General features: G+C 38.5%; 2 protein-coding genes across 2 annotated transcripts; one reads left to right on the forward strand and one right to left on the reverse strand.

Annotated features, from left to right (window-relative positions):
- Positions 1-261: 261 nt before the first annotated feature.
- LOC122045818 (phosphatidate phosphatase PAH2-like) lies at positions 262-24305 on the forward strand. The gene is made up of 11 exons (XM_042606190.1): positions 262-3384; positions 3848-4419; positions 4520-4593; positions 20460-20544; positions 22160-22246; positions 22364-22436; positions 22927-22970; positions 23314-23442; positions 23538-23636; positions 23807-23900; positions 24141-24305. Exons 1-10 carry the CDS (start codon positions 936-938, stop codon positions 23861-23863), a joined length of 3669 nt encoding a protein of 1222 aa, XP_042462124.1. The 5' UTR covers positions 262-935; the 3' UTR covers positions 23864-23900; positions 24141-24305.
- Positions 24306-24493: 188 nt separating this feature from the next.
- On the reverse strand, positions 24494-27322 carry LOC122045819 (cold-regulated protein 27-like). Its single transcript, XM_042606191.1, has 6 exons — positions 27120-27322; positions 25839-26039; positions 25460-25739; positions 25086-25198; positions 24829-25009; positions 24494-24753 (listed from the first exon to the last, which is right to left on the reverse strand). Exons 1-5 carry the CDS (start codon positions 27162-27164, stop codon positions 24884-24886), a joined length of 765 nt encoding a protein of 254 aa, XP_042462125.1. The 5' UTR covers positions 27165-27322; the 3' UTR covers positions 24494-24753; positions 24829-24883.
- Between the last annotated feature and the right edge of the window lie 410 nt (positions 27323-27732).

The following is a 27732-nucleotide window of genomic DNA, read 5'->3' on the forward strand; positions in this document are numbered from 1 at the left end:
CTGTGTTTAATCACAATTATGAGAATCTAATATTCTCTATATGATTATCTCGATCAGATGAATCTCCATATCAATCGAGATCTTTCATACCCGATCGGTACATTACCGTCCACTTGACCAACTTTGATGAGCTGATTTTTTCTTCTTTGACTATTTTAACTTTGTCCATGTCGATTATTATTCCACCTTTGACCTCCGTTTGTTCCACCTTGACCCACGTTTGGTGAGGTCTTTTATCGCCGCATCAAATATATTGGATTTGGTACGGTTTGATCGCAGGCTTCTCGAGCACATCGAAAACACCTTCAACCTACGGAAGACGAATTCAACTGCGGTGGAATCAAGATGGCGATGGCTGCTTAGGCGCAACGCGAGTTCGCCATCTACCTTTTCCTCCTCGGGCTCTCGCTTCGATGGCAATGGCAATCTGTTTTTGGTTTCCTTTGCTGGCGAGACGTGATTAGCCGCGGATATGCGATCGGTACCGCCTCGCCCCTCGCCCTCGCTGGAATTTTCCGATTAGAATATGTTTCGATTCCTTCTTGCAACCAGAGTTTTCCATGCGCCATTCTGAAGGCGTTGCGTTTCGTCCCTTGGTTTGCGCAGCGTCTCCTGGTCGGAGTTTGAAAGAGGCGATTTTGGGATAATATTGCCCCCCTTTTTTGCTGCTTATTTTCCCTGTTAGAGGAGGATTTCTTGTTCTTTGATCTATAAAAAATATCGCGCCTTGGCGAGATTTCTTGTCTCTTGTTACACCATAGCATCCATTGCATTCCCCTAATAATTGTTCGAGTTTTTGGCTTCTTGGAGGTTCTTCAATCTCTCTCTAGTTTTTGGCCGTCTTTGTGGCTACGATTTGTTTTGCCAATTCCAGAGTTAAAAGGTGTAAGTTTTTGAATGCTTTATAACTGCACGAAAGTCAGAGACTTGGAAAGATGTATGCTGTGGAGAAGCTCGGCAGCTACATCTCCCGGGGCGTGTACACTGTCTCCGGTCCCTTTCATCCTTTTGGAGGAGCCGTGGACATCATTGTCGTCCAACAGCAAGATGGGAGCTTCAAGTCCTCGCCATGGTATGTCCGATTTGGGAAATTTCAAGGTGTTTTGAAGACGAAGGAAAAACTTGTGAAGATATCCGTTAATGGCGTCGAAGCTGGATTCAACATGTATTTGGACCATAAAGGGGAAGCCTTTTTCCTCAGGGATGCTGAAGCTGGAGAACAAGAATTTTTCATGTCACCTCCCACATCTGGGGATGAGACAGAGGGCACGATGACGAACTACCAATCTGAGAAGAACCTGAATTTTGATGCAGAGGGATCACAGAAGGAAATGGTCACTCAGGTGAGTAATGGAAACAGTAAGCTTGTGACTCAAACGAGCTCAAAGCGATCTACAATTCTCGGCTTTGTATTTGGACGTAAGACATTTAAAGAAATTCATGACGGTGAGAATGTGAAGGAAGTGAACTCAATGGAACGTGCCGAGATTACAGCTGACCTGCTGGAGGTAAAATGGTCGACCAATATGAAGTCCCGAGACCAAAGAGTTGATGAAGTAAAATCACCTGATAATGGTGAGATGAGTGCCTATGTTTCTAATGACAATTATGGTCCCCTGACAACTTTTCCAAAAGATTGTTTGCATCCCAATGAAAATCTTAATGCTTATGGTGGGGGAATGGATAATGGTTGTGGAAAAACAATATCAACTGGAGATAATTTGGAAGAACTAAAACATAGAGTTGGTGAGGAGCCTGCAGATGTATATTCATCTGAGGGTGGTAAAAATTCAACTTGTGAGAGAAAGAACTCCGAGTTTGTTTCTGAGAGTCCTGGCAACAACCCTCAGATTGCTAACTTTGGTTTTGTTGGAATTTCTCCTCATTCTTTTGGTTCTCACAGTGATGAGCTGGGTGAAAGTATGAATAACATGCTTAGTGGAATAATTTCTGAAGAGATGGCCTCCTGTGGAGACGTGCAGATTGAAACCATGGGAATTAATGATACAGATGTGAGGAACAAATCAGTACCTGATTGGGTAGCACTGCAATCTGATGAAACTGGTGTACAGAATTCTAGTTCAACTTCATATTGTCATGATGAAATGCAGTGCCATACTGAAAGTCATATGGATTCAACATTAGCAGTATCTACATTAGAAACAGGAAACATGGAGGTTAGTTCTTTCTGTTATTGGCAGACTATAGAAAGCTCAACTAACAGGTCTAATATTACAGATTATAAAATTACTGATAATCTGGGGCCTATTTCTGGTGGGTTTGAACATTGTGAAAGTGGAATTTTGTGTCGCGCTAACATGGTCCTCGAAGTTAGTTCAATTGCAGGAGTGGGTGCATCATTAATTAATGAAAATTCTGAATATAACCATGACCAGAGCTTAGAAACAGCTAGAAAAAGTGAGTCTTCATTATCTGAAAACTCTCAGTATGACTCTCCCATAGAAGAGGCTTTGATAGACTCAGATAACTATGACTTTGGTTCTATGTCCTATCCTACCTCATATTTTAAACAAATTTCAAGTGGTATCCGTTTTTCATTGAACGAGCAGATACCAGGCTGTGAATCTGAAGTCATTTCTGTGGATGCTGTGGCAGGGGAATCTGCTCATGTCCAAGAAATGAATTTTCAGAAAATTGATTTGCTGGGTAATCATTCTTGCATGGAGGAAACAGGAATTGCACAAGTTGCTTCTTGTCCTGCTTCTATACCCGGTAATCCACCCAAGTATGGCGTGTTCACCAAATCAGCTAGCATTTCCGAACTTCTCAATTCCTACAACTCAGATAATGCAGCTCAGGAAGTAGAAGGTTTTGATCAAAAGTGTAATTTGACAGGAGTGTATTCTTTGGAGCATATCAATGTTGCTCGAGATCTCAGCACCGTCACTAAGCCTCGAGAAGTAGCAGAATATAGTGTTTCACACTTTGAGAGCTCAGATGATGTTCAATTCCCATTCAGTGATATAGACAACTATGGTGCTAAAGAAATTAACCCAGAACTATCTGACAATGAGAAAGTTGGTGAAACAAAATATTTCCAATCACCCAATGCAGAAATTGATCTAGAAACGCAAGATTTGGAAATAAAAAACAATAAATGCTCTCTTAGTAACTCTGGCGCCTTCAGTTCTCAATCTAGTCCTATGGTTATTTCCAGTTGTAAGCGATGTTCTGGGGTAAATGAGCTGTCATCCAAATCATTGCCCATTGTCCGAAGTCATATTAAGGATCTTGAAGTCTCTCCTCTACATCACTCATTGAGTAGTTGCTCATTGGTTGAAAAAAATGACATCCAAGAGGCTGTTATTTCTTCTGACAGTGAAGAGGAGGAACCAAAAAGCAGCTTGACAAATGTCACAGTAGGTAATTAACCTGTACTTCCCTTTTCATTGTCATGCTAACCTAGATATCTGAGTAATGTCTGTTAAATTTGTAGCATCAATAATATGTTTAGGAAGAAATATATGAGAACTCATGATAAATTTAATTTTCTTTCATAGCTTGTTTCATTGTTCATCCTTATTTGATCAAATTTCTATTGGCTGACCTGATTCTAAAGATTGTCGAAAAAACTAAAACCTATATCTTCACTGAGGTTAATTATGACAGAACAACCAACAAAAGCTGGATGAAAATAATATGGATAATTCCCTATCTTGTCTCAGTATGATTGAAGTGTGTTAAAGAAACATTAAGTGCTCCAATTTACTTAATATTATCAAGAATATATTGATTGTCAAGTCATATGCTAAACACAATTATACACATCAGTCCATTAGAAAGTATCATAATATTAAGGACCAAGGTATTTGGTGTTTGCATGCAGAGGTATCTCTATGCAATCACTTGCTATTTGAAGGGATGGGAATAGATGCAGCTTGTCAACAATTTGATGCTGAGAAGGTGAATGTGGAGAAATTCATCGCATTAGGTCCTTCAGTTGTGAAGGATGAACGACTTGTTGTTAGAATTGGTGATCAGTACTTTCCATGGAGTGCAGCGGCACCTATTGTTTTGGGAATGGTTTGCTTTGGTCAAAAAGAGATGCTCGAGCCTCAAGGTATGATACCTGTGGAGAGAGTTGAGAAAACACTTGGAACTTCAAAAAGTATGCCCATACAACCTCGGGGGAATTGGAACATATGGCCTTTTGTTAAGAAGTCTAAAACCTTAAGTAATCCAGAAGCACTCTCTGAAGTTGGCAGTGACTTAATTCTGGATCCTGATTTTAGAAGTAATGGAAGAATAGCACAAGAAAGTGACATTATAAAAATCAAAAACTCCAAGAAGGTGCAATCACTCACCCCAACTTCTGAAGAACTTGCTTCATTGAATCTTAAAGAAGGAAAGAATGTAGTCACCTTTAATTTCTCAACTGCAATGCTCGGAGTGCAACAGGTTCTTCCTATTACTTTTGCCCTTGCTTTCTGGTTATGGTGATCTTTTGTTCTTTTATCTCATTTTCTTGTCTGTGCTTATTTTGTGTCTTATTTAATAGGTAGACGCCAGGATCTATCTTTGGAAATGGAATACTAGGATAGTTGTCTCAGATGTAGACGGAACTATCACCAAGTATGTACTTCTAACTTGACATGCTTGTCTGCCTGTTTCTTTTTAAGCACCCAACTAATTCCTGTTAATTAGGCCTTAGTATGCAGTTTAGTTAGACTGACAAAGATTCCTTACCGTTGGATCGAGACGCACATGGGGGGGGGTTTGGATCACATGGTTTTGAAAACTTGCTCTTTTTGATTTTTAAAATAAAGTGCGCAGCAGAAATACAAACAAAAACAGAAAAGTAAAAGCAAGTAAAAGACACGAACGCAAGCGGTTTTACTTGGTTCGTAGCCTTTGGCGACTCCTACTCCAAGGCCCAGGTCCCCGGACCTATTGATGGGTAATTTACTAAAAGCCTCTTTCGGAACCGCCAAAAGAGGAGATCGAGTATAAAAGAATCGGAAAAGTGTAATAGACTACACTTTCTGTTTGCAGAAATTAAGAACAGAAATAAATTATGTTACCAAACACTTTCGTAGACGGTCTGCTTGAGCTCGGTGTTTGGACGACTTCTCGGTGACAATCGAGTGTAGTAGAGTCGCAGCAGGGCAGCAACAGGAAACTGGAGCAGTCGGAAAGCCAAATCGGGCGCGTAGGAGCTCGTGTAAAAGTTAATATTGAATGCTCTTGTATAGAGGGTGGAAGGTGCCTTCCATAGCCTTGAAGGTGCCTTCAATCCCTCAAATTTGATCCCGATCAATCTGGCTCATATCGACGACAAATTCTGACCATTGGAAGGCCCCTTCCATGGCACTGAAGGCGCCTTCCATGAACAGTACGGAAGGCGCCTTCCGCACTGTTCATGGAAGGTGCCTTGCATAGCATGGAAGGCGCCTCGGGCACTGTTGCACTGTTCACCCGAGGTCTTTTGTGCTCCTCTTGCCCTGCAAAACGTGTTAGTCCAATAAACCAAATAATAACTTGCAAGACAGTGTTAGCATAGTAATAATGAGTAGTAATTAGTTTCTGTCTTCCTGAGACCAAAATCTAGTCAAGGTCTTAATTTAGATTTCTAAAATGAACTTAAATTGGACCTACGCTTACTGTCCCTTTGAACGGGGCGCGCCCTCACTTAGTCACTCTTCTCCAGTGACTTACCTCTACTTACCAGGTATAGAGTTACCTTCTGGAATCACACATTCGGACTTCAGGAATCGAACATCCCGACTTACCAGAATCGCGCATTTGGTCTTCATCCATCAGGAATCAGACATCGTGACCTGCCGGAATTGTACATTCGGTCTTCTCCACTTGGGAATCACATATCCCGACTTGCCGAACTCACACATTCGGTCTTCACCCATCGGAAATCACATATCCCGATCCTTGCCAGAATCTCACATCTGGACTTCAACCCATTGAGAATCAAACATCCTGGCTGAGGTTAGTCAACCCTGCACACTCGGTAGCAAGGTTAGATAGCAACACATTTAACTTTAACCTATTTGTCATTTATCAAAACTCAGGTTTGATCATTAGTGCTGACTACACCAATAATCTCTCCCTTTTTGAGACAATGACAACCTTGGTTAAAGTTAGAACAATAATACAGAAGGAATAACAATAAAAATTAAGCAAGTTCTGTTCTATTCTCTTGAGCATTTTAGGGTTAAGGTTTTTAAATTTTTAGGTTTTCTTATGTAACCCTTATCCTCTCTTTTTGACATTCTTCAAAAAATATGCAAGTATACTAAAGTATTGAAACATATAAACTTTTCACAATAAGCATAAAAACTTATAGTTATTGTAGGGAGGAGTTTAGTGTTTAAAAAAATTTCCATTTAATTTTGAAAAAAATTTCAAAATTTATAACAGGTTTCGAAAGCTAACTTTTGCAAAATAATTTAAAAGTTTAAAGTTTTAAAGTAGATTTCAAGATATTTTCAAACTAACTTTTCAAAATATTTGAAGAGTGGGTTGCAAAGTACTTTTTAAACAATTTTCAGAATAAGCTTTTTCAACCAAGAAAAAATTTCTAAGAATTCGAAAGATTTTCAAAAGTTCCTTTTGAAAGATTTTTAAAGTATTTTAAGCAAGAACTTAAATGTTTTCAAAATACTTTAAACAAGAGTTTTTAACTTAGAAATATTTTCAAAATACTTTAAGTTCCTTTGAGTAAAAATTTCTAAGAGAAAAAAATTTCAAAACAATTTTCAAATATAATTTTCAAATTCAAAAATAAAAGTTTCAAAATACATTTTTAAAATTATCTTTCAAATATCTTTCCCTGAATATGATATTATTTAAGAAAAATATTCATCAAGAAATTATCCTTAAATGTCTAACTATTATTTACTAACTAACTATCAGAAGATAGCAGTCTTCACTTGGTTAGTCAAGTAAAGTAAATGTATCCAAATAGTATTTGACTAAAATAGATTACTTATCCTGATCATTGACATTTTGGTATTTTTTGCCCAGATTTGTTTTGATGCACTGATATAAGCATCGGAAGTCTAGACAATGAGCCTATGCATCTCACGCCGTTTTATGTTTGTGAATACACAATCAAGATAGACCTATTGTGTTTGTGAGATGCTCAATTCCTAGATATATAGAAACATACTTTCTATGGATTTTGATTTAGACTAAGACAAAAAAGTAATTTTGAAATACTTATGAAATGGGAATTTTTAGAAAATATAACAAATTTCCCTCGAATTTGTAAATTATTTGAAAATTATTTTGAAGGATAGCAGCCCTAGTCTAAAATGATTATCCAACTAAAGTGGCAAAAAGTAGCTAACTGTATAGATCAAGTCAACTAGATATACAATGTATAACAGTGTACTAAAAAATAATCAGAGTTGGTCATCATAAGCTGGAGGAGGTGGGGGTTGCTCAAGTGCTCGCAAAGCCCGAAGAATCTGCTGAAATCCGGTGGTCATCTCTCCCCGAATAGTGCTGAATCTATTTGAGACTGACTGCCGAATCTGAGCGGAAGACTCCTCAAGTTGAGCAAGGCGACTTCAACGGATAGCGAAGTCGAGGGTTGGGTCGAAGTCGAGAGCTAGGTCGGAAGAGGTCCAAAGATCTCTTCAACCGTAAATGTCGGCAACTCCTCCCCCTCGGTTGGAATGATGGGTGGAAAATCGTCCTCGACCTCGCCTGGCCGTGGTCCCACTCTCTAAGTCAGTTCTCCTGAGCGGTGATATCTATATGCACTAATGCAAGCTAGCGCTGACCAATCTCGTTATACACACTAAGGGAAGTGGACGTACCCTAGTCATATCTACGCTTATGGTCGAAAATATGTACGTCAAAATGTGACAATAGGGTATATGAACCTATTGCCTAGTAACAAGACTGGATGCATGAAAGACATTCTGAAACATGTGTAATGCAATATCAATGTCTAGACGCTGTCATAGTGCATATAGAAAGGAGTGGGAGGGTCACATCATCGTAACATTGCGAGATGTGATCGGCAAAATACAGGTGGTCAGGACTCGATACAGGACATAGTCCCAAATCCTAAGATAGAGCGACCTAAAGTCAGTCACAGTAGGTAGTCTCTCTTCCCAAAAAAGTACATGTGGATAGTATCCAATGTAATGTGGGAGTAGAGTTCGCCAAATGACAAATCCCTACTAGGGTAACAAAAATAGACAGACAGACCTCCTAAGTTCTAAGCTATCATACAATAGAGTGGGGGAGAAGCTAAAGTCCTTCCCACCAACTCTAGTGGAGTATGTCAGGTTGTCGATCTTAACTAGGTTATTATAGAATTGGGCACACAAATCTAAGTTTACCGAATGACTACAATAATCTAGTCTATCTAACTGATAATAGTCAAATAACCTCTATGATATGGGCACAATATTGGGTGAAGAACGACCTACTCAAAAACCTAGATTTAAGTGCAATATATGAATGCTGTAAAAAATCTAGCCTAAGTCGCTCAATGGGAAATCTAGCATCGGCAGATGGGGTATTGTTGGAACAGGGCTGTGACGGAATAATATTACGTCATTTCTTAACATAGTGTATACATATAAACATTCAAAAACAAAGATATAAGGAAAATGATTGTGTAGATCTAGTTAGAGGGTACATAGGAGGCATTGTTGATGTTTGGGAGGAAAAGAGAAAGAAAACGACGAAGATTAGCTGCTGGAAGGCGCCTTGAATGAGAAGAAAACACGAACAGGGCTTGCCTTTGTTCGCTGTGAAAAGTCCGGTTGAAGGCGCCTTCAGCTTAATGGAAGACGCCTTTCGTGCTATGGAGGGCGTCTTCAATCGACTGAAGGCGCCTTTAATCGGTTGGGGCCGTCCTTCCGAGGGCACCTCCGAATATTTAGGAGGCGCCTTAATTTGAGTTCTAATTTTAATTTGAAGTTAAGTTTAATTTTGATTGTTAAATTTTAAAGTTAAAATTTTGTTTTAAGTTATGCTTAATTTTGATTGTTAAGTTTTGAATTTAGTTTTGATTTTAATTGAATTTAATTAATTTGAATTTGATTTTAATCCTTATTCATCTCACCCGATCTAAATTTTCAATCAGGAAATCCTATAATTTTGTGAGATGAGTTAGGTTGAATTTCAGGGTTTGGTTTAACTTGTGTTAGATTCAAGTTTAGCTTTAGGTTCAACAAACAGACATTGTTTGGATAAACTTTTAAGCTTTGGTGAGTCGACATCATTAAAGTAACCACGTCTTCGAAATTTTTCAAATAGTCCTATCTACTAAACTAGTTAGGATTAGTAAGGGGTAATTTCAGTTAGTTCCACTAAGCTAAATGCATCAGGTCGAAGTCATATCTTCCTAGATATGCATAGGTAGAGCTTCCTTAACCTACTATCATCCAAAACTTCTCTAGTATCGTTTATCAAGTTAAACTTTTGTCCTTATTTATGCTAGTCCTAATTATCCAGCCGGATAAATTATTACTTTGGAGGTGCCAACTAGTTTGGAGCCCCCCTGAATTATTGGATTTTGGGTTTAGGTTTTAGGTTTGTGTCGATTTGCATTATAGTTATAATAAACTTTGTTATAGTTTGAGTTTACATTGATTTTGCTTTTGTTTAATTTATCTTTATCTGATTTTAGGTTTGAATTTATTTTTGGAGGTTTAATTTTTGAGGTTGAGATTGATTTATTTGGTTTATTTGGATTTATATAGTGAATTTTATCTTGGGTACATAGTATTGATCGAGTCCTACTTGCGTAGTTAGGCACGCTTTCGGAACCCAAACTTTAGATCGAGTGGTACTTTTATTGCTTCATCTACAGGCGTTTGGTACCCTCGCCAGATGGTGAACCATTGCTCGATGTATGCCTTCAAGTATACTTCCATCATTTTCTTTCAGTACGGAAAGTCATTTCCGTTGAAGAGAGGAGGGTAAGTGGTGTTAGAATCTCTCAAATTGAGTCATTTGATTGCTGAAAAAGAAAACTAGAAGGAGGTATCAAGACTTGGTCTTGGATTAGTAGTATTTGAGAAAAGAGATATGTCGACGACTCAAATGGTGTTGCACCAATTTCGAGTAAAAATCGAACGAGAAAGAATTATTTAAAGAGTTAAATTTTACCAATCTAAATAAGCTACGAAAAATAGAAATCCGAAAAAGAATTAAAATCGTTCCCCCGGCTTGATTGGTGGTTGCACCAATTCAAAGTAAAACTTGGCTCTGATACCATTTGTTGGATCGAGACGTATGTGTGGGGGGTTGAATTAAGTGGTTTTGACGCACGTGTGGGGGGTTGAATTAAGTGGTTTTGAAAAACTTGTTCTTTTCAGTTTTAAAAACAAAGTGCGCGGTGGAAACACAAACAAAAATTGAAAAGTAAAAGCAAGTAAAGAACACGAATGCAAGCGATTTTACTTGGGCAGAGCCTTCGGCGACTCTTATTCCAAGACCCAGGTCCCGCGGACCTATTGATGGGTAATTCACTAAAAACTTTTTTCGGAACTTCTGGAAGAGGAGATTGAGTACAAAAGAATCATAAAAGTGTAACAGACTACACTTTCCGTTTGCAGAAATTAAAAACAGAAATTAAATTATATTACCAAACACTTTCGTAGTCAGTCTGCTTGAGCTCGGTGTTTGGACGGCTTCTCGGTGGCAATCGGGTGTAGTAGAGTCGCAGCAGGGCAGCAGCAGGAAACCGGTGCAGTCGGAAAGCCAAATCGAGTGCATAGGAGCTTGTGTAGAAGTTAATGTTGAATGAAGAGGTTGAATGCTCTTTTATAGAGGGTGGAAGACGCCTTCTATAGCCTTGAAAGTGCCTTAAATCCCCAAATTTGATTCTGAAAAATTCGGCTCTCATCGACAATGAATTCTGAATTTTATCTATTGGAAGGCGCCTTCCATGAACAGTACGGAAGGCGCTTTCCATAGCATGGAAGGCGCTTCGGACACTGTTCACCCGAGGCCTTTTGTGCTCCTCTTACCCTGCAAAACGTATTAGTCCAATAAACCAAATAATTAGCACAGTAATAATTAGATCCTGTCTTCTCGAGACCAGGATTTAGTCAAAGTCTCAATTTAGATTTCCGAAATTGACCTAAATTGGACTAACGCATATTGTCCTTTCGAACAGAGACGCGTTCTCACTTAGTCACTCTTCTCCATTGACTTACCTCTACTTACCAGGTGTAGAATTACCTTTCGGAATTACACATCCGGATTTCGGGAATCGAACATCCCGACTTACCGAAATTGCACATTCGGTATTCACCCATCAGGAATTAGACATCTAGACTTGCCGAAATCGCACATCCGGTCTTCTCCATTGGGAATCTCACTTGGCTTGCCGAACTCACACATCCGGTCTTCATCAGGAATCGCACATCCCGACCCTTACCCGAATCTTACATCTGGACTTCAGTCCATCAGGAATCGAACATCCTAACTGGGGTTAGTTAACCTTGCATGCTCATAGCAAGGTTAGATAGCAATATATCTAACTTTAATCTATTTGTTATTTATCAAAATTCAGATTTGACCATTGATGCTGATTGCACCAACACTTACATCATGCCAAATTCTCTCATCATAGTTTTGCATTTTACAGTCCATTAATGTACCTATCCAATAACATCTTTATAATTAATACATAAAAAAATTTCTTTGTTATTATGAAGCATGAAACTATTAATGAGGTTAATTACCCATCACTTAATGGAAGTTATTATGTATTTTATCAACTTATTTATTAGCTGGTTCGAAGAGTTTTGCTTGTTTTCTGTTAGTTGATGTACTCTCACATTGGGAGTGACTTCTTTGTATACCCTGTTCAGCAAACCATTGGCCTGAGTTCTTATTTATTCACCAGTGCTTTCTGGTCACTGGAGCTGCTTATCGAGTAAACAAGTTATACCATATTGCCACTAGAAAGATGTGAAGTTTAGCTTAATAGATGTTGCTTCATTTTCTTAATTCTTGCTGTATGTCAGTCTCTCGTACAATTGGCTTATGTAAGCAAAAAATTGTACACTATTCCATGGTTCAAAACTGATCGATACCTACCCCTGGACAATGGTGTGATGATTAGGCCCTCCAACGGATAATCAAGGGATTTAAGGTTCGAACCTTAGCTACGACACGCTGTAGGGAGTTTTTCTGTTTGTGAGAAGCGGGTCTAAGAATGCTGGCCGTCTGGATGGACCTCCATTTGCATTTCCCGATTTACTCTGATGGTCGATGGAAAATTTCCATGGGACCGGGTTGGTTATGTCTAGGATTAGTCGGTTCAAAAAACTAAATACCTGGATTACCCAAAAAAAAAATGATCGGTACCGGTTGGCACAACCACACGGTATCTTTCTAGCCATTAACCTATATTGATAATGTGTTGGCACCATTCAACATTTCTATTTTGCTAATGCAAACAAAGTTTTGGTGGTACCAATAGAGAGGGGTCTTATCTTATCCAGTATCATCTGAAATTGACCAAGACAAGATGATTCTCTACCCAAGACTGTTTTCATTGAAAGAAGATTAATCACTCTATAAAGAGAAGGGAGGGAAAGAGGGGAAGTACAACCATAGATAGCATGGAAGAAGAGGAGTGAGACTATAGTTAGAGAAGTTGAGATGTGTCCATATCTTTTGCGTGTGTGCGTGTGTGCATGTGCGCTTTTTCCAATTCATGTCACGCTAGTTCAAGTTCAATTCCAAATGATCAAACAATATGTTGAAGTCATAGGACTTAGAAGCATTTTTTATCAGCTCTTGTAAAATCACAGGGCTTGAGTTCACTAGAATGCTACAAAAACAAATGCTCTGTAGTTTGACAGAAAAATACTTATGTTTCATTGATAGGATATCCTCCTTATATACAAAAATAAATCTCTTAAAATTAGGCATGTGATAAGTATGCTCTAATTACAATCCATCTAGGAAATAGATTGCAAAATAAATCCTTACAAAATAGAGATAACATAACAAGTTGCCTAGTTTGAATTTCAACACTACCCTTCAAGGTAGGTGATAAATAATCTCCAAATCCAAAATCGAGCTCAGTTTGGTGATGTTGGGTCTAAATAGTGCCTTTGTCAAAATGTGTTTGGTGTTTTGAAGGCACATGGCGGAGCATGATGTTTTTATTTTCAATCTTCTCACAAATGAAATGTCTGTCAATTTCCACATGTTTGGTACTTTCATGCTGAACTGAATTCTTGGCAATGGTTGACTGATTGTCACACAAAATTTGAATTGGTATCTTATTTTTAGCATGAGTTATATTAGAATCCATTGTAACCAAATTCCCTCACAAATGCACAATGTCAGAGCTCGGAATTCAACCTCGGCATTACTTCGAGCAACAATTGTTTGCTTTTTACTACGCCAAGTGACCAAATTTCCCCAAATACAATATCCATAAATAGATCTTCGGTCACTAGGCGAACCTGCCAGTTAGCATCAATGTAAACCTCCAAATTTCGTTTGTCTATCTTTCTATACGAGTCCCTTTTTAGATATCTCAATATTCGAATTACAACAACCATGTGATCAACTGAAAGATTTCCCAGAAATTGGCTAATGTAGCTGACAACAAAACTTATATTTGGATGAGTGCGAGTTAGGAATATAAGTTTGCCTACCAATCATTGATATCGTCCTTTATCAGTTTCCATTTCATCATTTCGAGACCTTAACTTGGTATTAGGATCCATAGGTGTATCAATTGGCTTATATCCACTCAACTCAGTTTGTCAAAAACATACTTTCTTTGAAACATAAAGATCCCTTTGTGACTTCTGGCAACCTCCAATCCCAAGAAGTATTTGAGTTGTTCTATATCCTTGATTTCAAACTCCTTAGATAAGAGTGACTTGAGTCCTTTGATTTTTGGTTCATATCATCAACATATATAGTACTGAGATTTTCCCACAAAGAAAATATTTCACAAATAGTGTGTAATTAGCTTGAGACTAAGAGTAGCCATCTCTTTTAACGACTTTAGAAAATTTGTCAAACCAAGCTTTAGGTGATTGCTTGAGCCCATACAAGGCTCTCCTTAGTTTGCAGGCTTTTCCTTTTGTACTATCCGTCTTAAATCCTACCGGGACATCCATGTAAACTTCTTCCACTAGATCTCCATTAGAAAGAAGTTATGAATCAAGGGTCAATCTAAATTAGCAGCAATAGATAGGAATACCCAAATGGTATTGAGTTTTGCAACTGGTGCAAGACTCTCCTAGTAATCAATCCCATAAGACTGGATGTAACCTTTTGCCACCAATCAAGCCTTGTATCTATTTTATAGTTGCATTTGGGTTTTGTTTGACTGAAAAACATCCACTTACATCTCACAATTCTTTTTTCCTTGAGGTAGCTCAGATAATGTCCAAGACCCATTCTTTTCCAGGGTTGTATATTCCTCTAGGATTGCCTTGTGATATTCATGAACTTTTAGAGCTTCATACATAGAACTAGGAATACTGATCTTGTTAAGTGATGTCACAAATACTTGGTACCCTGGAGATAAATGTGTGTAGGACATATAGTCGGATGAATAGTACAAGATCTAGTACCTTTTAGGTGTGCAATAGGCTAGTCCAATGTGGGATCTGTTTGTGGAACTGGTTATATTTCAAGTTCAACTTGGCCTCGAGTTGTCTCATGGTACGACTGAGTTTCGTGCAAAGACGCAAGATGTTTTTTCCTCACATAGACTTGTACTGTGTCATGGGAAGGTGGTGTGTTTGATGTTATCAAATTTGCAAGTGTACGAAATGTCGTAATAAAAAGATATCGATCCCACGAGGACTGTGAATCGAGTACTAGTTGGAGTGGCAAAATAGGTTATCTAGAGAATCACGGATGGTTGTGTTCACAAGGGAACTTGAGAAAATTGAGAGAGAGAGAGAGAGATGAGCATGAGAGAATTGAGGGAGAGGCAGAGAAGAGAGCTGAGTCTGGAAAGTGAGTGAAGGGGGAAGTTATTATAGGACTTCAGTTTCACCTAAATGATTGTAAACACCTAATCTATATTTGGTTTCCTATCCTCAATAGGTATTTATGTAGCTAAACTATCCTATCGTATCCAATGCAAACTTTTGGAATTACACTGGTGTATCAATTCTAATTTGTTGTCTATTTTTAGAGCGGTTGAAATTAGGGATGTTTTCCTAAGGAGAGCCTCACACGAGATCCCATACCCCAAATAGCCCTTTTCCTACCGTGACAAGGAATTGGGATTGTTCAATTAAAATCTATAACAACCTATTGCTCTTCGTAGTATACTGATTTACTTTCGTAACCGATTCTCCACGTCTCGGGTTTTTACAGGTCGAAGGATTGGGTTTTCCTTTCAGTTCATCTCTGAATCCTCGTGGAATACGAATCTCGTGCTTTTGATATCGAGATCGTGTATACATAGTAGGCTCGGACCATAAATACACATTTCATCGAACAAGTAAATGCAAACTTAAATAGTGTTTACACATCAAAAGGGCAACTCCCCATCTCCTAGAATCAAGATAACTACTCCATTGCAAAGGAATTACAAACCAAAGACAAGAAACATTCATACCGTCCAAAACAAAGAATAGAGATAATGAAATGCTTAGGGAGAAGATTCCTGATATCTTCGGAATATTTCCTTGCTCCAAAGGTGCACGGATCTTTGCGATGAATGAAGATGACACCTCTAAGGTTCCCCCCTCCCAAGGAGGGAGACGAAGCTCCTGGTCCAAGATTATCCTTTTATACTTCCCCTATACTCTCCAGATCTACAGATTTACATGTCTTCACCAAAACGGATTTTCGACCCTTAACCCGATATTCTTAGGTTGGACCTTAAATCAAAGTTGTAGATTTTAAAATTATCTTCATTTTCATAGGTGGTACGACCTGTGGCTCAAATTGAGCCGAAAGTTATGGTTGTTCGAAGTTTGACAGTCCAAGGCTGACACGACCCTACTGGCTGGAACAGGCGCCCGTGTTAGGTTATGGAAAATGACCATTTTGGACACGGGTCGTGCCCACCAGTATGCCCCTGTGGTGGATTATGTTGGGGGGTGTTATAGTGTCGTTTTGCGCCCGATTTCTTTCATACGAGTACATTCGTGTAATGGGACATTGCCAGAGCGGGTTTCTTGATTAAAACTTCATTTTGATGGTCTTTTGAATCCTTTTTCTTTGTGAACGCTTCATGTGTTCGACTCGATAATGAAGTTCGATGATGAGGCATGGTTAGCCTGTGTTGAGCTTTTTTCCACTCCATTCTGTCTAGAGCACACCCGTGTTATGGGACACGGCCAGAGCTTGCTCCTTGCTCCAGCTCGATGCTCCATTTTAACTCCAAATTCACGTCCTATCAATGAAAACAAGTAAAGAGCAGTTCTCGGAATTAAGAGTAAAAGTAACGAAGTCCAAAGAAATAGAGTGTGCGGATGCAAATTACACTCATGAAATACAACAAGATTTATAATAAATGATACTTAAAAACATATATAATCTACATTCGGTAGTGTTCTTTTGTGCTTCCGAGATAAGTGACATATGTGATTGTGATGATGATGGAGACAAAGGAGTTGATGGGGATGATAGAGAGGAAGGAGTTGATGGATGGTTGAGTGATGATGATGGTAAGATTAAGGACTCGGTTCAAGAAGGGACTCTCAATCCTGTTGCTACAATTCAATTTTGTTCTCTCCTTGAATTGTGGTATTGAAGTAGTATGGAATGCATTCAAAGAAGGTGACATCCATAGAGAGATAAAATTTTTGAGTGACAGGAGAGAAGCACTTATAGCCTTTTTTATTAGCTGAATATCCCAAGAAAATGCACTTAAGTGCGTGTGGATCAAACTTTCGCCGATATTGAGAGTGGATGTGGACAAATGCAATACATCCAAAGAGTTTAAGAGGGATGTTGGAAACAAGACTAATTGTAGGATATAGGTTTTGTAGAACCTGAAATGGAGTGTTGAACTTGAGAATCCTAGAAGGGAGACGATTAATAAGATACGTAGTTGTAAGTACCGCTTTCCCCTAAAATTTGGTTGGAGCATGAGCTTGGAAGAGTAAGGAGCGGACTACCTCAAGTATATGACGATTTTTTGTTCGGCTATACCATTTTGTTGGGATGTATCAACACATGAACTTTGTTGGAGTATGTCAGTGGATTAAAGATAGGAGCTAAGGCTGGAATTAAAGAAGTTCTGACATTATTGTTGGAGGATCTTGCGGCCGGCTAGAAGGGGGGTTGGATAGACGGCACCCCCAAAACTCGCTTCCTACGTATTCGTTAGTGCGCAAGCGGAAATACAAATACTAAAACAATGAATACGAAAGCTAAAGACAAAGAAAAGAACTAGCAAACCAATACACGTCAATGTAACGTGGTTCGGAGATGATGCTCCTACTCCACGGCTGTCCGTAAGGTGGACGATCCCGATCCTTCGGTGGATTAGCCCCCGGAAACTCCGGCTATCTCAAGTCGCTCCTTGTGGGTGGAGAAACCTCACCACAACACACCAAGACCTCTTGGATTCCACAAACACTTGAGAACTCTTGCGACTACTAATTAGGCTTTAACCAAGTCTAATTTCGTCAGCTTGGCCGGCCATACCAAGCTCCTTCTTATAGAGCTTGGAACAAATCAGAACCTGATTTGCCCGTTACCAGTCGACTGGTCCTTGCACCAGTCGACTGATGCCAGTCCAACGGCTATCTGCTACAGTACGCTACAGTAACTGCTACAATGCACTACTGTAACTACTACAGTGCCGCTACAGTAAAACCCTAAAACTAGGATTTTACTCCGAGTACAATCTCTCATGCACTCGTACCCTCACGACTCATTTGACTCTTCTTTGCAGCCTTGACCTCTTGCCTTCAAGCCTACTTCCTTTGGCTCTCGTCCCTCGGATGCATCCAAGCCCACGGCTTGTCTCCAATGCCATCCTTCGCGTATGCCTCGAAGTCGCTTCCCTCGGCCATTGTCCTTGTTGCCTTGTCCATGGTCCCTCGGATGCTCCATCCTTCACCGGACCCGAAGCTGTCAACCTGAGTCACATGTGTCACCTGCAGTCCTACACAACTCAAGTACACATATCAAATAACAAGGGTAAACCTAACTTAAACCCTTTGCCCAAACACCAAAACACATGGTCCCACGAACCATTGGGATTGCTCCAACAATTATTTGTTTTGAGAATTTGTATGCCAGCTTGAAATTGGATCTTGATCAATGCATGAAAATTCTGAAAGATTTGTGTGGTCTTGGATTTTTCTTTCATAAGAAAGTCCAACACAACCTTGTGTGATCATCAACGAAAAGTAAGAACCATCTAGAGCTAGTAAAACTTGGATGTTTGAATGGTCCTCAAATGTCCCCATGAATGAGAGAGAAAGGTTGTGTTGGTTGATATTGACGGGGTGCATAAGTCTGTTTGGTATGTTTAGTCTACTGACATACATCACAATGAAAGAAATTAGGATTTTTATTGATAAATAATCAAGGGAAAGGATGTTTCAAGTACATAAAAATTGGATGTCCTAGTCAATAGTGCGACATCATAATTTCACTCTCATTATTGGATAAACTACTAGACTTAAAACTATAGATTGACTGACAGTTGAGCTTAGCAGACTAGCTAGATGTAGGAGAGGCTTCAAGAAGGTACAATTTTGCACGAAGTTTAACACTACCAATCACCTTCTTGGTGCTTAAGTCTTAAAAACACAACAATCACCAAAGAATTTAGTTTCACAGTTAAGGTTTTGGTTGAGCTTACCAACTGACACAAGATTACAAGCAAGTCTAGGCACATAGAGCGCATAATTGAGATTGACACTGCAGGAAAATGGAACTTTTCCTATTCCGACCACTTTGGTACTGATGTCATTTGTTATACGCACCATGAGATGTTTGTTACATAATGTAACTGTCGAGAATAACATTCTGTCACATGTTATATGCTCAGATGTTGCTGATCAATGATCCAAGAGGACTTGCTTGTGTGCATTGTCATGGGATTGCTCATTGATGAGTTGGAATTTAGAACTCACAGATTTTGAATTTTCAAATGACGCATGATTGCGACCATTAAATTTGTGAGTGGTAAAGGGATGGAGATTGCCTTATGGAGAAGAAGGCATTACTCAGGGAGGAAGTTTCTGCCGTGTCTTGCACTGAAAAATAGAGTTGACGATGATCCTATCACACTTGAAAGTCGGCTGCTCTGTTTGTTGTTAATGACATTGGAATGGAGGTCGACGTTGCTGTTGGTGGAAGAACAAGCAATCGTGCGGTCTTGTCTTGTAGCTAGAGGAAGAACCAACTTCTAGGGTTTCTACGACTAGGGTTTTTTCGGCTAGGTTTTTTACTCCGATACCATGTAGCTGGACAGAAAAATACTTATGTTTCATTGATGGGATATCATCCTTATATGCAAAGATAAATCCCTTAAAATTAGGGATGCGATAACTATGATCTAATTTCAATCCATCTAGGTAATAGATTGCAAAAAAAAGTCCCTACAAAATAGGGATAAAATAACAAGTTGTCTAGTTTGAATTTCAACATGCTCTTATTTAAAAAAAATAACGTTGAATCAGGTAACACCGAATATGGGTAGACCGACTCGACCCCACGAAAGTTTGTTACCTACCACTAGGGCAAATCGGAAAGCGTTTGTGGCGGGCGGCCCAGAAGCCCAGTATCCCGTGATTGCACGTCCTATTTGGAGGAAAAATTCATGTAAATGCACTGTATATCGAACCGCGGCTGTCTGAGTGACAACATTGATGACAAAAAGGCGAATACGCTCGCCCCTAGCGCCCCCGTCAACCCGTGCCAGGGCCAACACGGAGGAGGTAAATCATGGGCGGCTACTAGCCTTTGGAATAGTGACTAGCACATAAGGGAGACATTTACCTCGGCTTTGCCGAGATTCGAACCCCAGACCTCATTAATGGCAACACCTCATGTGCTAGCCACTAGATCCATCCGAGGGGACTTGTCTGAGTGACAACATGCTCTTATAATGCATGACACATTGTGGCAGTAATAAGGTGTATAAACTAATCAGGATGGTTATTATCACTTGTAACTTGTAAAATTTTAATTCAATTGATTCATAATTAATATAGTATTACAACTTATATCTCAGCAGTCTTTAAAGTATGTTGAATGTCAACACATGATACAAGAATAGCACCGTTCTGGCCAGATCTTGAAACTCCAACAGAAAACTATACTAACTTTTGCACTGTTCTGTCATGTTCTTTGCTAGTGTTGATGTAACAATTCACAAGTGATGTTGCATACATGTTTGTAGCAGTATTAATATTGGAGAAAGGGTCATTTCTTCCTTTAAAGGAAATTCTTATTTTGTTTATACAGATTGAATTGATTTTTGATCTTTTGATGTGTGCTTTATAATGAGTTAATTTCTCTATTATTTTTTATGTACTTTTCAGATCAGATGTTCTTGGACAGTTTATGCCTTTAGTTGGTATGGATTGGTCCCAGACAGGTGTTACTCATTTATTTTCTGGAATCAAGGTTTGGTAAACGCTCTCTGTTTTGTTACCTTTAGCAGTTCTCAGTTATATTTTTGTCAGATAAACGGTTCATGTTATCCTGAAATGTTATTTCATATTTCTTCATTGTTTGTTATTAGCTCTTAGCATTGACAATATCAAGAATAGATCACTGTAGGTGCAGATTACACATAAATTCCTGCTTATTTACAACACTTACTATAGATTATCTATGGTTTTAGCTTAATGAATTGCATTTGATTACAGTTACTAGCAATTCTCGGTTATGTTAATGTCAGATAAAAGGTTCATGTTATTCTGAAATGTTGATTCATAATTCTTCTTTGCTAGTTATCAACTCCTAGCTTTGTCAATATCAAGAATTGATCACTGTAGCTGCAGATTCTGCATAAATTTTTTACTTATTTACAATTGCATAATGAATTGCATGACTTTGGTTATGGTTATTTTATTTGCTGAAGGTTGTGTTGAAGTCTTAAAGTGAACCTTCTCAGTGTACGCCTATTCGTTACAGATAACTTACCTTATTTGTTGCTAGATTGTTATTTCTTGCTGTATTTAGTTTTTTAAATTTGAATTAGAGAGATAAACTGTCATAGTTAAAGTCTACCTGTTTGTCTTCAAAATGTTTTAGGATTCTATGATTAATAAGTTCCTTCGTCATTCCTCATTGTGAATGTTTGAGCGACTGTTTTTTACTCTGACAGTGCACTTCAATTTGGCCCTTCTTCTGAACTATTACAACAATTGATCTATATTAATACAAAATCTCACTGCTGCTACATATCATGCGACTAGTGGTGTCAGCGCCTACTGGTGCTACACCCATGAAAGGTGGAAGCTTAAGAGGAAGGCAAAGTACGTAGGGGGTGAGAAGGAGGTGATCACATGAAGATCTTGCTGAGAAATTGTGAAATCTTCTCACCCATAGACCACAAAGATTGAACTGCAAACAACAAAGGAAGCAAGCATGAAGAATCAGGGAGTTGGGTCCAAATGGAGATACGAAAGAGATGCAGAGACTATTCCCCTGTTCAGTAGAGATGCAAATGAAATAGGAATGTGCTGTCCACCATAGATAGCAGGGAAGCTGTAAATCTCAAGAGATGTCAACATGATTGACATTCGATCAGACACGTTGATCAGTTACAATATAGGTCCAAACTCCTTTTCTTTCACTGAGGTCTACAGTTCCATTTAGGAAATTAAATCTCTTCCCCTTTTATCTTCTTCTCGCATCACATAATGACTTGCTCGCCTAGATAGTCTGAGCCTTATTTTCTCCACCATCACATCCATTCTTGTTTCACCTGTGATCCAGCACCAGTGGACTTGGTCTGAAAATAAAGCTGCAATAATCATGTGTCTGCCTTGATCAACACAATTCACCCTTAGGTTCTGGTTTATTGCCAAAGACATCTTCTAAGGCATGAGATTTGGTTGAACTAGAAGTTTTCGTGCCATGACTTATGAGTTTAATTAATTATAGTTTTCTTTTTTGCTATTTTTTATACACTCCTGTTGGAGTTTTGTAATTTTTCAATGTTTCAAAAAACTAGTCAATCAGTGAACTCTTTAAGATGTGAAATGACTTGTGAATCTTTCCTTTTTTTCAGGATAATGGATATCAATTGCTCTTTCTCAGCGCTCGAGCAATTTCACAGGCTTATCTAACAAGGCAGTTTCTTTTCAACCTAAAACAGGTGATCCACGCATAACTGATTTCGTAGTACAGATGGTTGGAATTTGCAGCTTGTTCTATGGACAACACTAGAAACTCGATTTGCAGATCAAGGTCCTTATCATATTTCAATTTGCAGGATGGAAAGGCTTTGCCAGATGGTCCAGTTGTCATATCTCCTGACGGTCTCTTTCCTTCACTCTACAGAGAAGGTCTGAATCATTTCTCCTTTTTTTCTTTTCAGTTGTGGTAAATATGATAGGTAATCTATTGGTCTATTTTGCCAACTGTCAGTTATACTTATGTTATTGACATAGTGTGAAACTCAAAACAACTTAGCACAACTTGCTGCAGTCAATGAAAGCTGCCTTACATTTGTACAAGTACCAAAAACTAGAGGATGTAATATTTATCTTGCTAATGGTTTCTAGATGTTTGAATCTTCCTATAAATCCCATTTAAGAATTTACTAGTGCTATTATCGAAGTGGAAGCAAGTCAATCACATTATATTTTTTTTCTAATAGATCGACCATGCTCTTGCTGATTATTTGATAGTGATATTATCATGGCAAGTCTCGAAAAATTTTACCTCAAGGAATTTTGAATGTTTGAAAAATTTTGATTTTATGGCAATTAACATATTTAGTTAATTCTTTGCCCAATCTGTAAATTTTAATACTTGAACTTTTACTTGCTGCAGTTATCAGAAGAGCTCCTCATGAATTCAAGATCTCATGTCTAGAGGCAAGCCTTGTTTTCTTTTGTTTGATTTCTCATTGATGCTTGTCGCTTGAATTGTAGATATGACGCTGTGATCAAAACATTATGTGGCTGTTTCCACTTGTTATGCCACCTTATCAATTTGTGAATTCTCAAACTTCTCTGAAGTTCGCAGCATTCAAACTATTACCACTTAGTGTAGCTTCAACACTGATCATGCTTCTGTGGTTTAAGAACACAAATTCTATTATTCGGACCCAACTTCTAAGCATAGCTTATCGAAATTTTTTTTTTTTGTATTTCTAGTTATGATTCAGGAAGTTCTCTTCAGAGATGCCATAAGTTCTCATATTGTTGTAATTTTCAGGCAATCAGAGCACTTTTCCCACCTGATTGCAATCCATTCTATGCTGGCTTTGGAAACAGGGACACTGATGAGATTAGCTACCTCAAGGTTGGAATTCCTATAGGCAAGATCTTCATTATTAATCCTAAGGTACACATCCAAGCGATATTGACTGGTACAACAATGTTAAGAAAAGTATACAGAAATCTAATTTTATGTTTTCATGATTGCTTGTGAATGCTCAGGGCCAGGTTGCAGTAAATCGCCGAGTTGATACGAAATCTTATGCTTCTCTCCACCAGCTCGTTAATGGAATTTTCCCACCCATGTCCTCATTCGAGCAGGTTTCTTCCCAAGTCATACACCTAATGAAATCATAATGATTTTTTAGATATGTTTATCGCTCACTATCTGAGAAATGCCTATCGCCATCAAGTTTATCATCAATCTTGGAGGATTATATTCTGCATTTTTTGTATATGGTAGTGATTCTATTTTCCCATTTTATCACTAGGAGGATTACAATTCATGGAACTTTTGGCGATTACCTCTTCCTGATGTCGATATTTGAGCAAAAGAGTGCACCGTATATCATCAACGGAATTCAGGTGGATTTCTTCTTTTTGTTCTCATTTATAATAAGAACCCAAAGTACAGAGCTCATTAGGGAGGATAGTTATTTCCATCAGACATAATTCCATAGTTTCATTCCGATATCTAGTGTTTATTTACGCAATTCCAATCTTCGGTCTCTCGTGGAAACTTCTTATGTTCTAAAGTGGCATAATCGATACCATTTTCCAAACACCGAGACTTATTTGTTCATCTCTCTCTTTGTTTTTTTAAAGCATGAATACTGCTATCGGTGGTGGGTCGATGTACATACACAAGAACACACAGCCATGGAGTTTCCTGTTATTTTTTGCTTGTTTTTTCTTATCCATGTCACATCTTGATGGATATATACTTGTACTTATGATCATATCAGAGAAAAAAGAGTAACATTTAGCCTTTTTTCCCCCTCTTAAATCTCCAAACTTTTGATGAATTTGTTTGAGAACAAAAATTTGTAATGAACAACTAGAGCAACAAATACCTGTGAGAGATCTCTAATTTGTGATATAAATAGTTCATACTTTCAATGATTTCTCCACCTGTTGAATACTTTAGTAGATGCTTTAAATTATGAAAATGGACAGAATAAAATGAATCATCTTCTTTGAGATGATTGCTTTATGAATTCATTACTGAATCATCTTTAGTGGATACTGCTCGCTAAGGGAAGACAGAAATATTGTGATAACATAAGAACAAGAAACAGAATTCTTCAGCAAAAAATAAACACACGTAGCTCAACAAAGATTGCTTCTCAAGATGAACAATAATAGAAAGATCAGGAGTTGAATCCACCGACCAGCCATTGACATGCTACTTTGCGATGATAGCGTGAGCTTCCACAAACTGGAAGGTAGAGAACTTGTCAGCGTTGATTTAATGCCACACCAGTTATTGCAAGAAACAAGAAAACAACCATACTTAGTTGTACTGCTGCTATGTGTACACCATAAGCTTCCGTTGCTATTCTGAAAATTCAACTGTTCACCTCCTCGTCATCACATGACGGTGCTTCAGTTTCAGAGAGCACTAGGATTGAATCAACTTCCCATGTTCTGCTGTTGGATTCTGAATTTGTAGATGCTTTCTTTGACGGCACGAGCTGAAGAATAATCAAATGGAAGTGATCAGTTGAAAGTTGTTGATGCATAAAGAAGAATATGGACTCTACCCCATACTTGATCATTGATTGAATCATGAACTACTCGAGTCCCCAGTCTCCTCTTCCGGCTTATTGAACTTCTTTTCTCAGATATGAGCTCATCATCAATAAAGTTCTGGTCTGATGCTTCTGCAAGATGAAGATTCAATTATAATGCTAAATATTTCGAGTAAATTATGGAGTTCAAGAAACTGCAAGATAGTGGTTTTGGATTGATAGAACCATAAGAAGGTCGAGTTGCACTTTAAAAAAATTTAGGTGTTGTTTTTGAATTAAACAGAAATTTCGATAATTAACACAACATACAAAAGTCTGTATTTTATTAGACTCGAAATCAGAAGATAATGAATTTCAAGACCAAGTTAAGAAAACAAGTTAGATAACAAGTACCTGCACTGCTGCCAACAGAACCTTGACAACAGTTATGCTTTGAGCTTGTTACTTCTCCATAATGCCCATCATTCTCTAGATGAACTGAAGGTCCAATGAGATGAGAATTATCAATCTTGTCAGATGATAAAAGACACTTCTCCTTAGTTATGATTGTTGGTCGAAAATGTTGAATCCAGGGATTTGCAGAAAATGGTATAAAATCAGTCTCAGTCTCTGCATCATTCTCGTTCCTATCATAAACAAAGTTCTCCCAGCAACCCATACGCAATACCTTTAACTGCAGAAATATGGCGATTCTTAATCAGAAAGTTAAATACATCATAAATGTGCATCAGAGGAAAGCGAGTCAGGGTTCAATGCAGATGTCTCTAACTACCTGACCAGGTTTTTTATCACTTTCACATTGACCACAAGATCCCTTGTGCATTTTCATCCTTGATAACCATCTGTGACATGCACTGGAATCATATTTCTCATTGTATAGCTCATTAACAAAAGAGGATTCAATGTCATTAAGAAATGTTATATGCTTTTCATCTGTCCATCCATTTGATAGAGAACCCACCAACTGAGAGTCCTGAAAAGGCAAGAGAGTGTGACTCATTATGCCATATTAGAGTTGGAATATAAAATCGAAATACTGGAAATTAATGTCATCCAACACCAGTCAAAATGAAAGCAGTGAGGATACAGGTTATAACCTTCGATAAAGAGTATATCATGAAGTCAAAGTTGCTTTAGAACAAAAAAAAAGGATAAAATTGCTATACTATGGTAGAACATAATGGCCTTTCAGCTTGCTACAGATATGAAAATTCCAACAAGGCACCAGTGAGAGAAGATGCGCTTGCATTGAGGACCTCATGGGATTGCTTCTCAATGCTTCTTAATGTCCTACTAGAGTTCCTACTTCAACTCTGACGAACCTTTAGGTAATTTCCTTGTTGGAGCATCTGTATGTTTCCTTCCACCTTTTTTCAGGCCGATGACTGACCAAACTAGTTAAATTAGATAAAAACTCAAGTTGAAGAGACACCATCAGGAGTCCATCAAGGCACCAACAATTCCCAAATCTAAAGTATGAGTGCTATTACTACAGGTGTCTACCAACTGGACTGAGTAAACATTCCCCCCATCACCACCATGTTGGTTCAGAGATTCACCTTAAAGACCATGGATTTCTCACCAGAACTTCCGGAAGAATTTAAAAAGCAACATAGATCAAGTGTTTCAATATATTAACAAAAGAGCCAGCATACAGAAAACTCAATATCCTGGCAAAAGATTGCATATATCTCAACCACAAGCTGGTCCTTCACGGTATCAAAGATTTTCAGCAACAAAATGATATTATAAAGAAGAACACCGCACCAAAAAGAATTCCTCAAACATCATCTTTACCTTGAAACTACGAAAATGATTCCCCGGCATACAATTCGCTGAAACTAATCTAAATCGCTAAAGAAAGACAGCAAAAATCATAAACTAGGCACGAATCAAGGAAAACCTAAAATGAAGCGTTATTCCGATTCAAACAAAAATACCCATTAAATTTCAACCTGAAAGATCCTAATACTCGTGAAGATCAAGTTAAACAACAAGGAAGTAAGATCACTATGAATCAAACGAGCGGCAGCGAGGGTAAACAATTACTTACAGTGCTAGGGCTCTCCAACTTCAGAACCTCTTCCGACTCGCCCATGTGGACCGCGATATCTCCCCGGAAAGCCTTCCACTCCGATCAAGCGCGAAGAACAGAAGAATCCAAAAATCGATTAAAAAAAAAACTTCCTCGAAATCTGAAGCCTTCGGATCGATCCTTCGCTTCGACGACGGAAACGGAGGCGAAACAAGTCGATAGATCGAAACGAGCGCGGTGAACTGGGAGATATTTATGGCGTCGCCCCACGACGGGGCCCGTTTGGTTTGTCCTACGTGTCGCGTTGTGCCAGGTGGAAAAGCTTCAGGTGGGAGTGGCCCCACTTGCCCTCGCTGACTCCGGCGAGATATTTTTGAGACCAGAATATTCTCCTAGTCGTTTATCACGCCAAGTTGTAGGAGTAAATTGTAATTCCCAAAACTCTTGGTCGTAAATTATAAATTGTACACAAATTTCATATCCGAGGCGCCAAATTGTACGCGCTCCCGAACCCGCCGGCAGGCCCATAGAATGCCTTTTATCTTCCAATCGCAACGCCGGTATAGAATAACCTAAATAAGTGGGAGAAAAAAAATTAGCAGTGCACAAATGTAATTTGAGTTTTTTTAAA

The sequence above is a fragment of the Zingiber officinale genome, chromosome 2B (genome assembly GCF_018446385.1).
Source record: "Zingiber officinale cultivar Zhangliang chromosome 2B, Zo_v1.1, whole genome shotgun sequence".
In the NCBI taxonomy this organism is placed as follows: domain Eukaryota; kingdom Viridiplantae; phylum Streptophyta; class Magnoliopsida; order Zingiberales; family Zingiberaceae; genus Zingiber; species Zingiber officinale.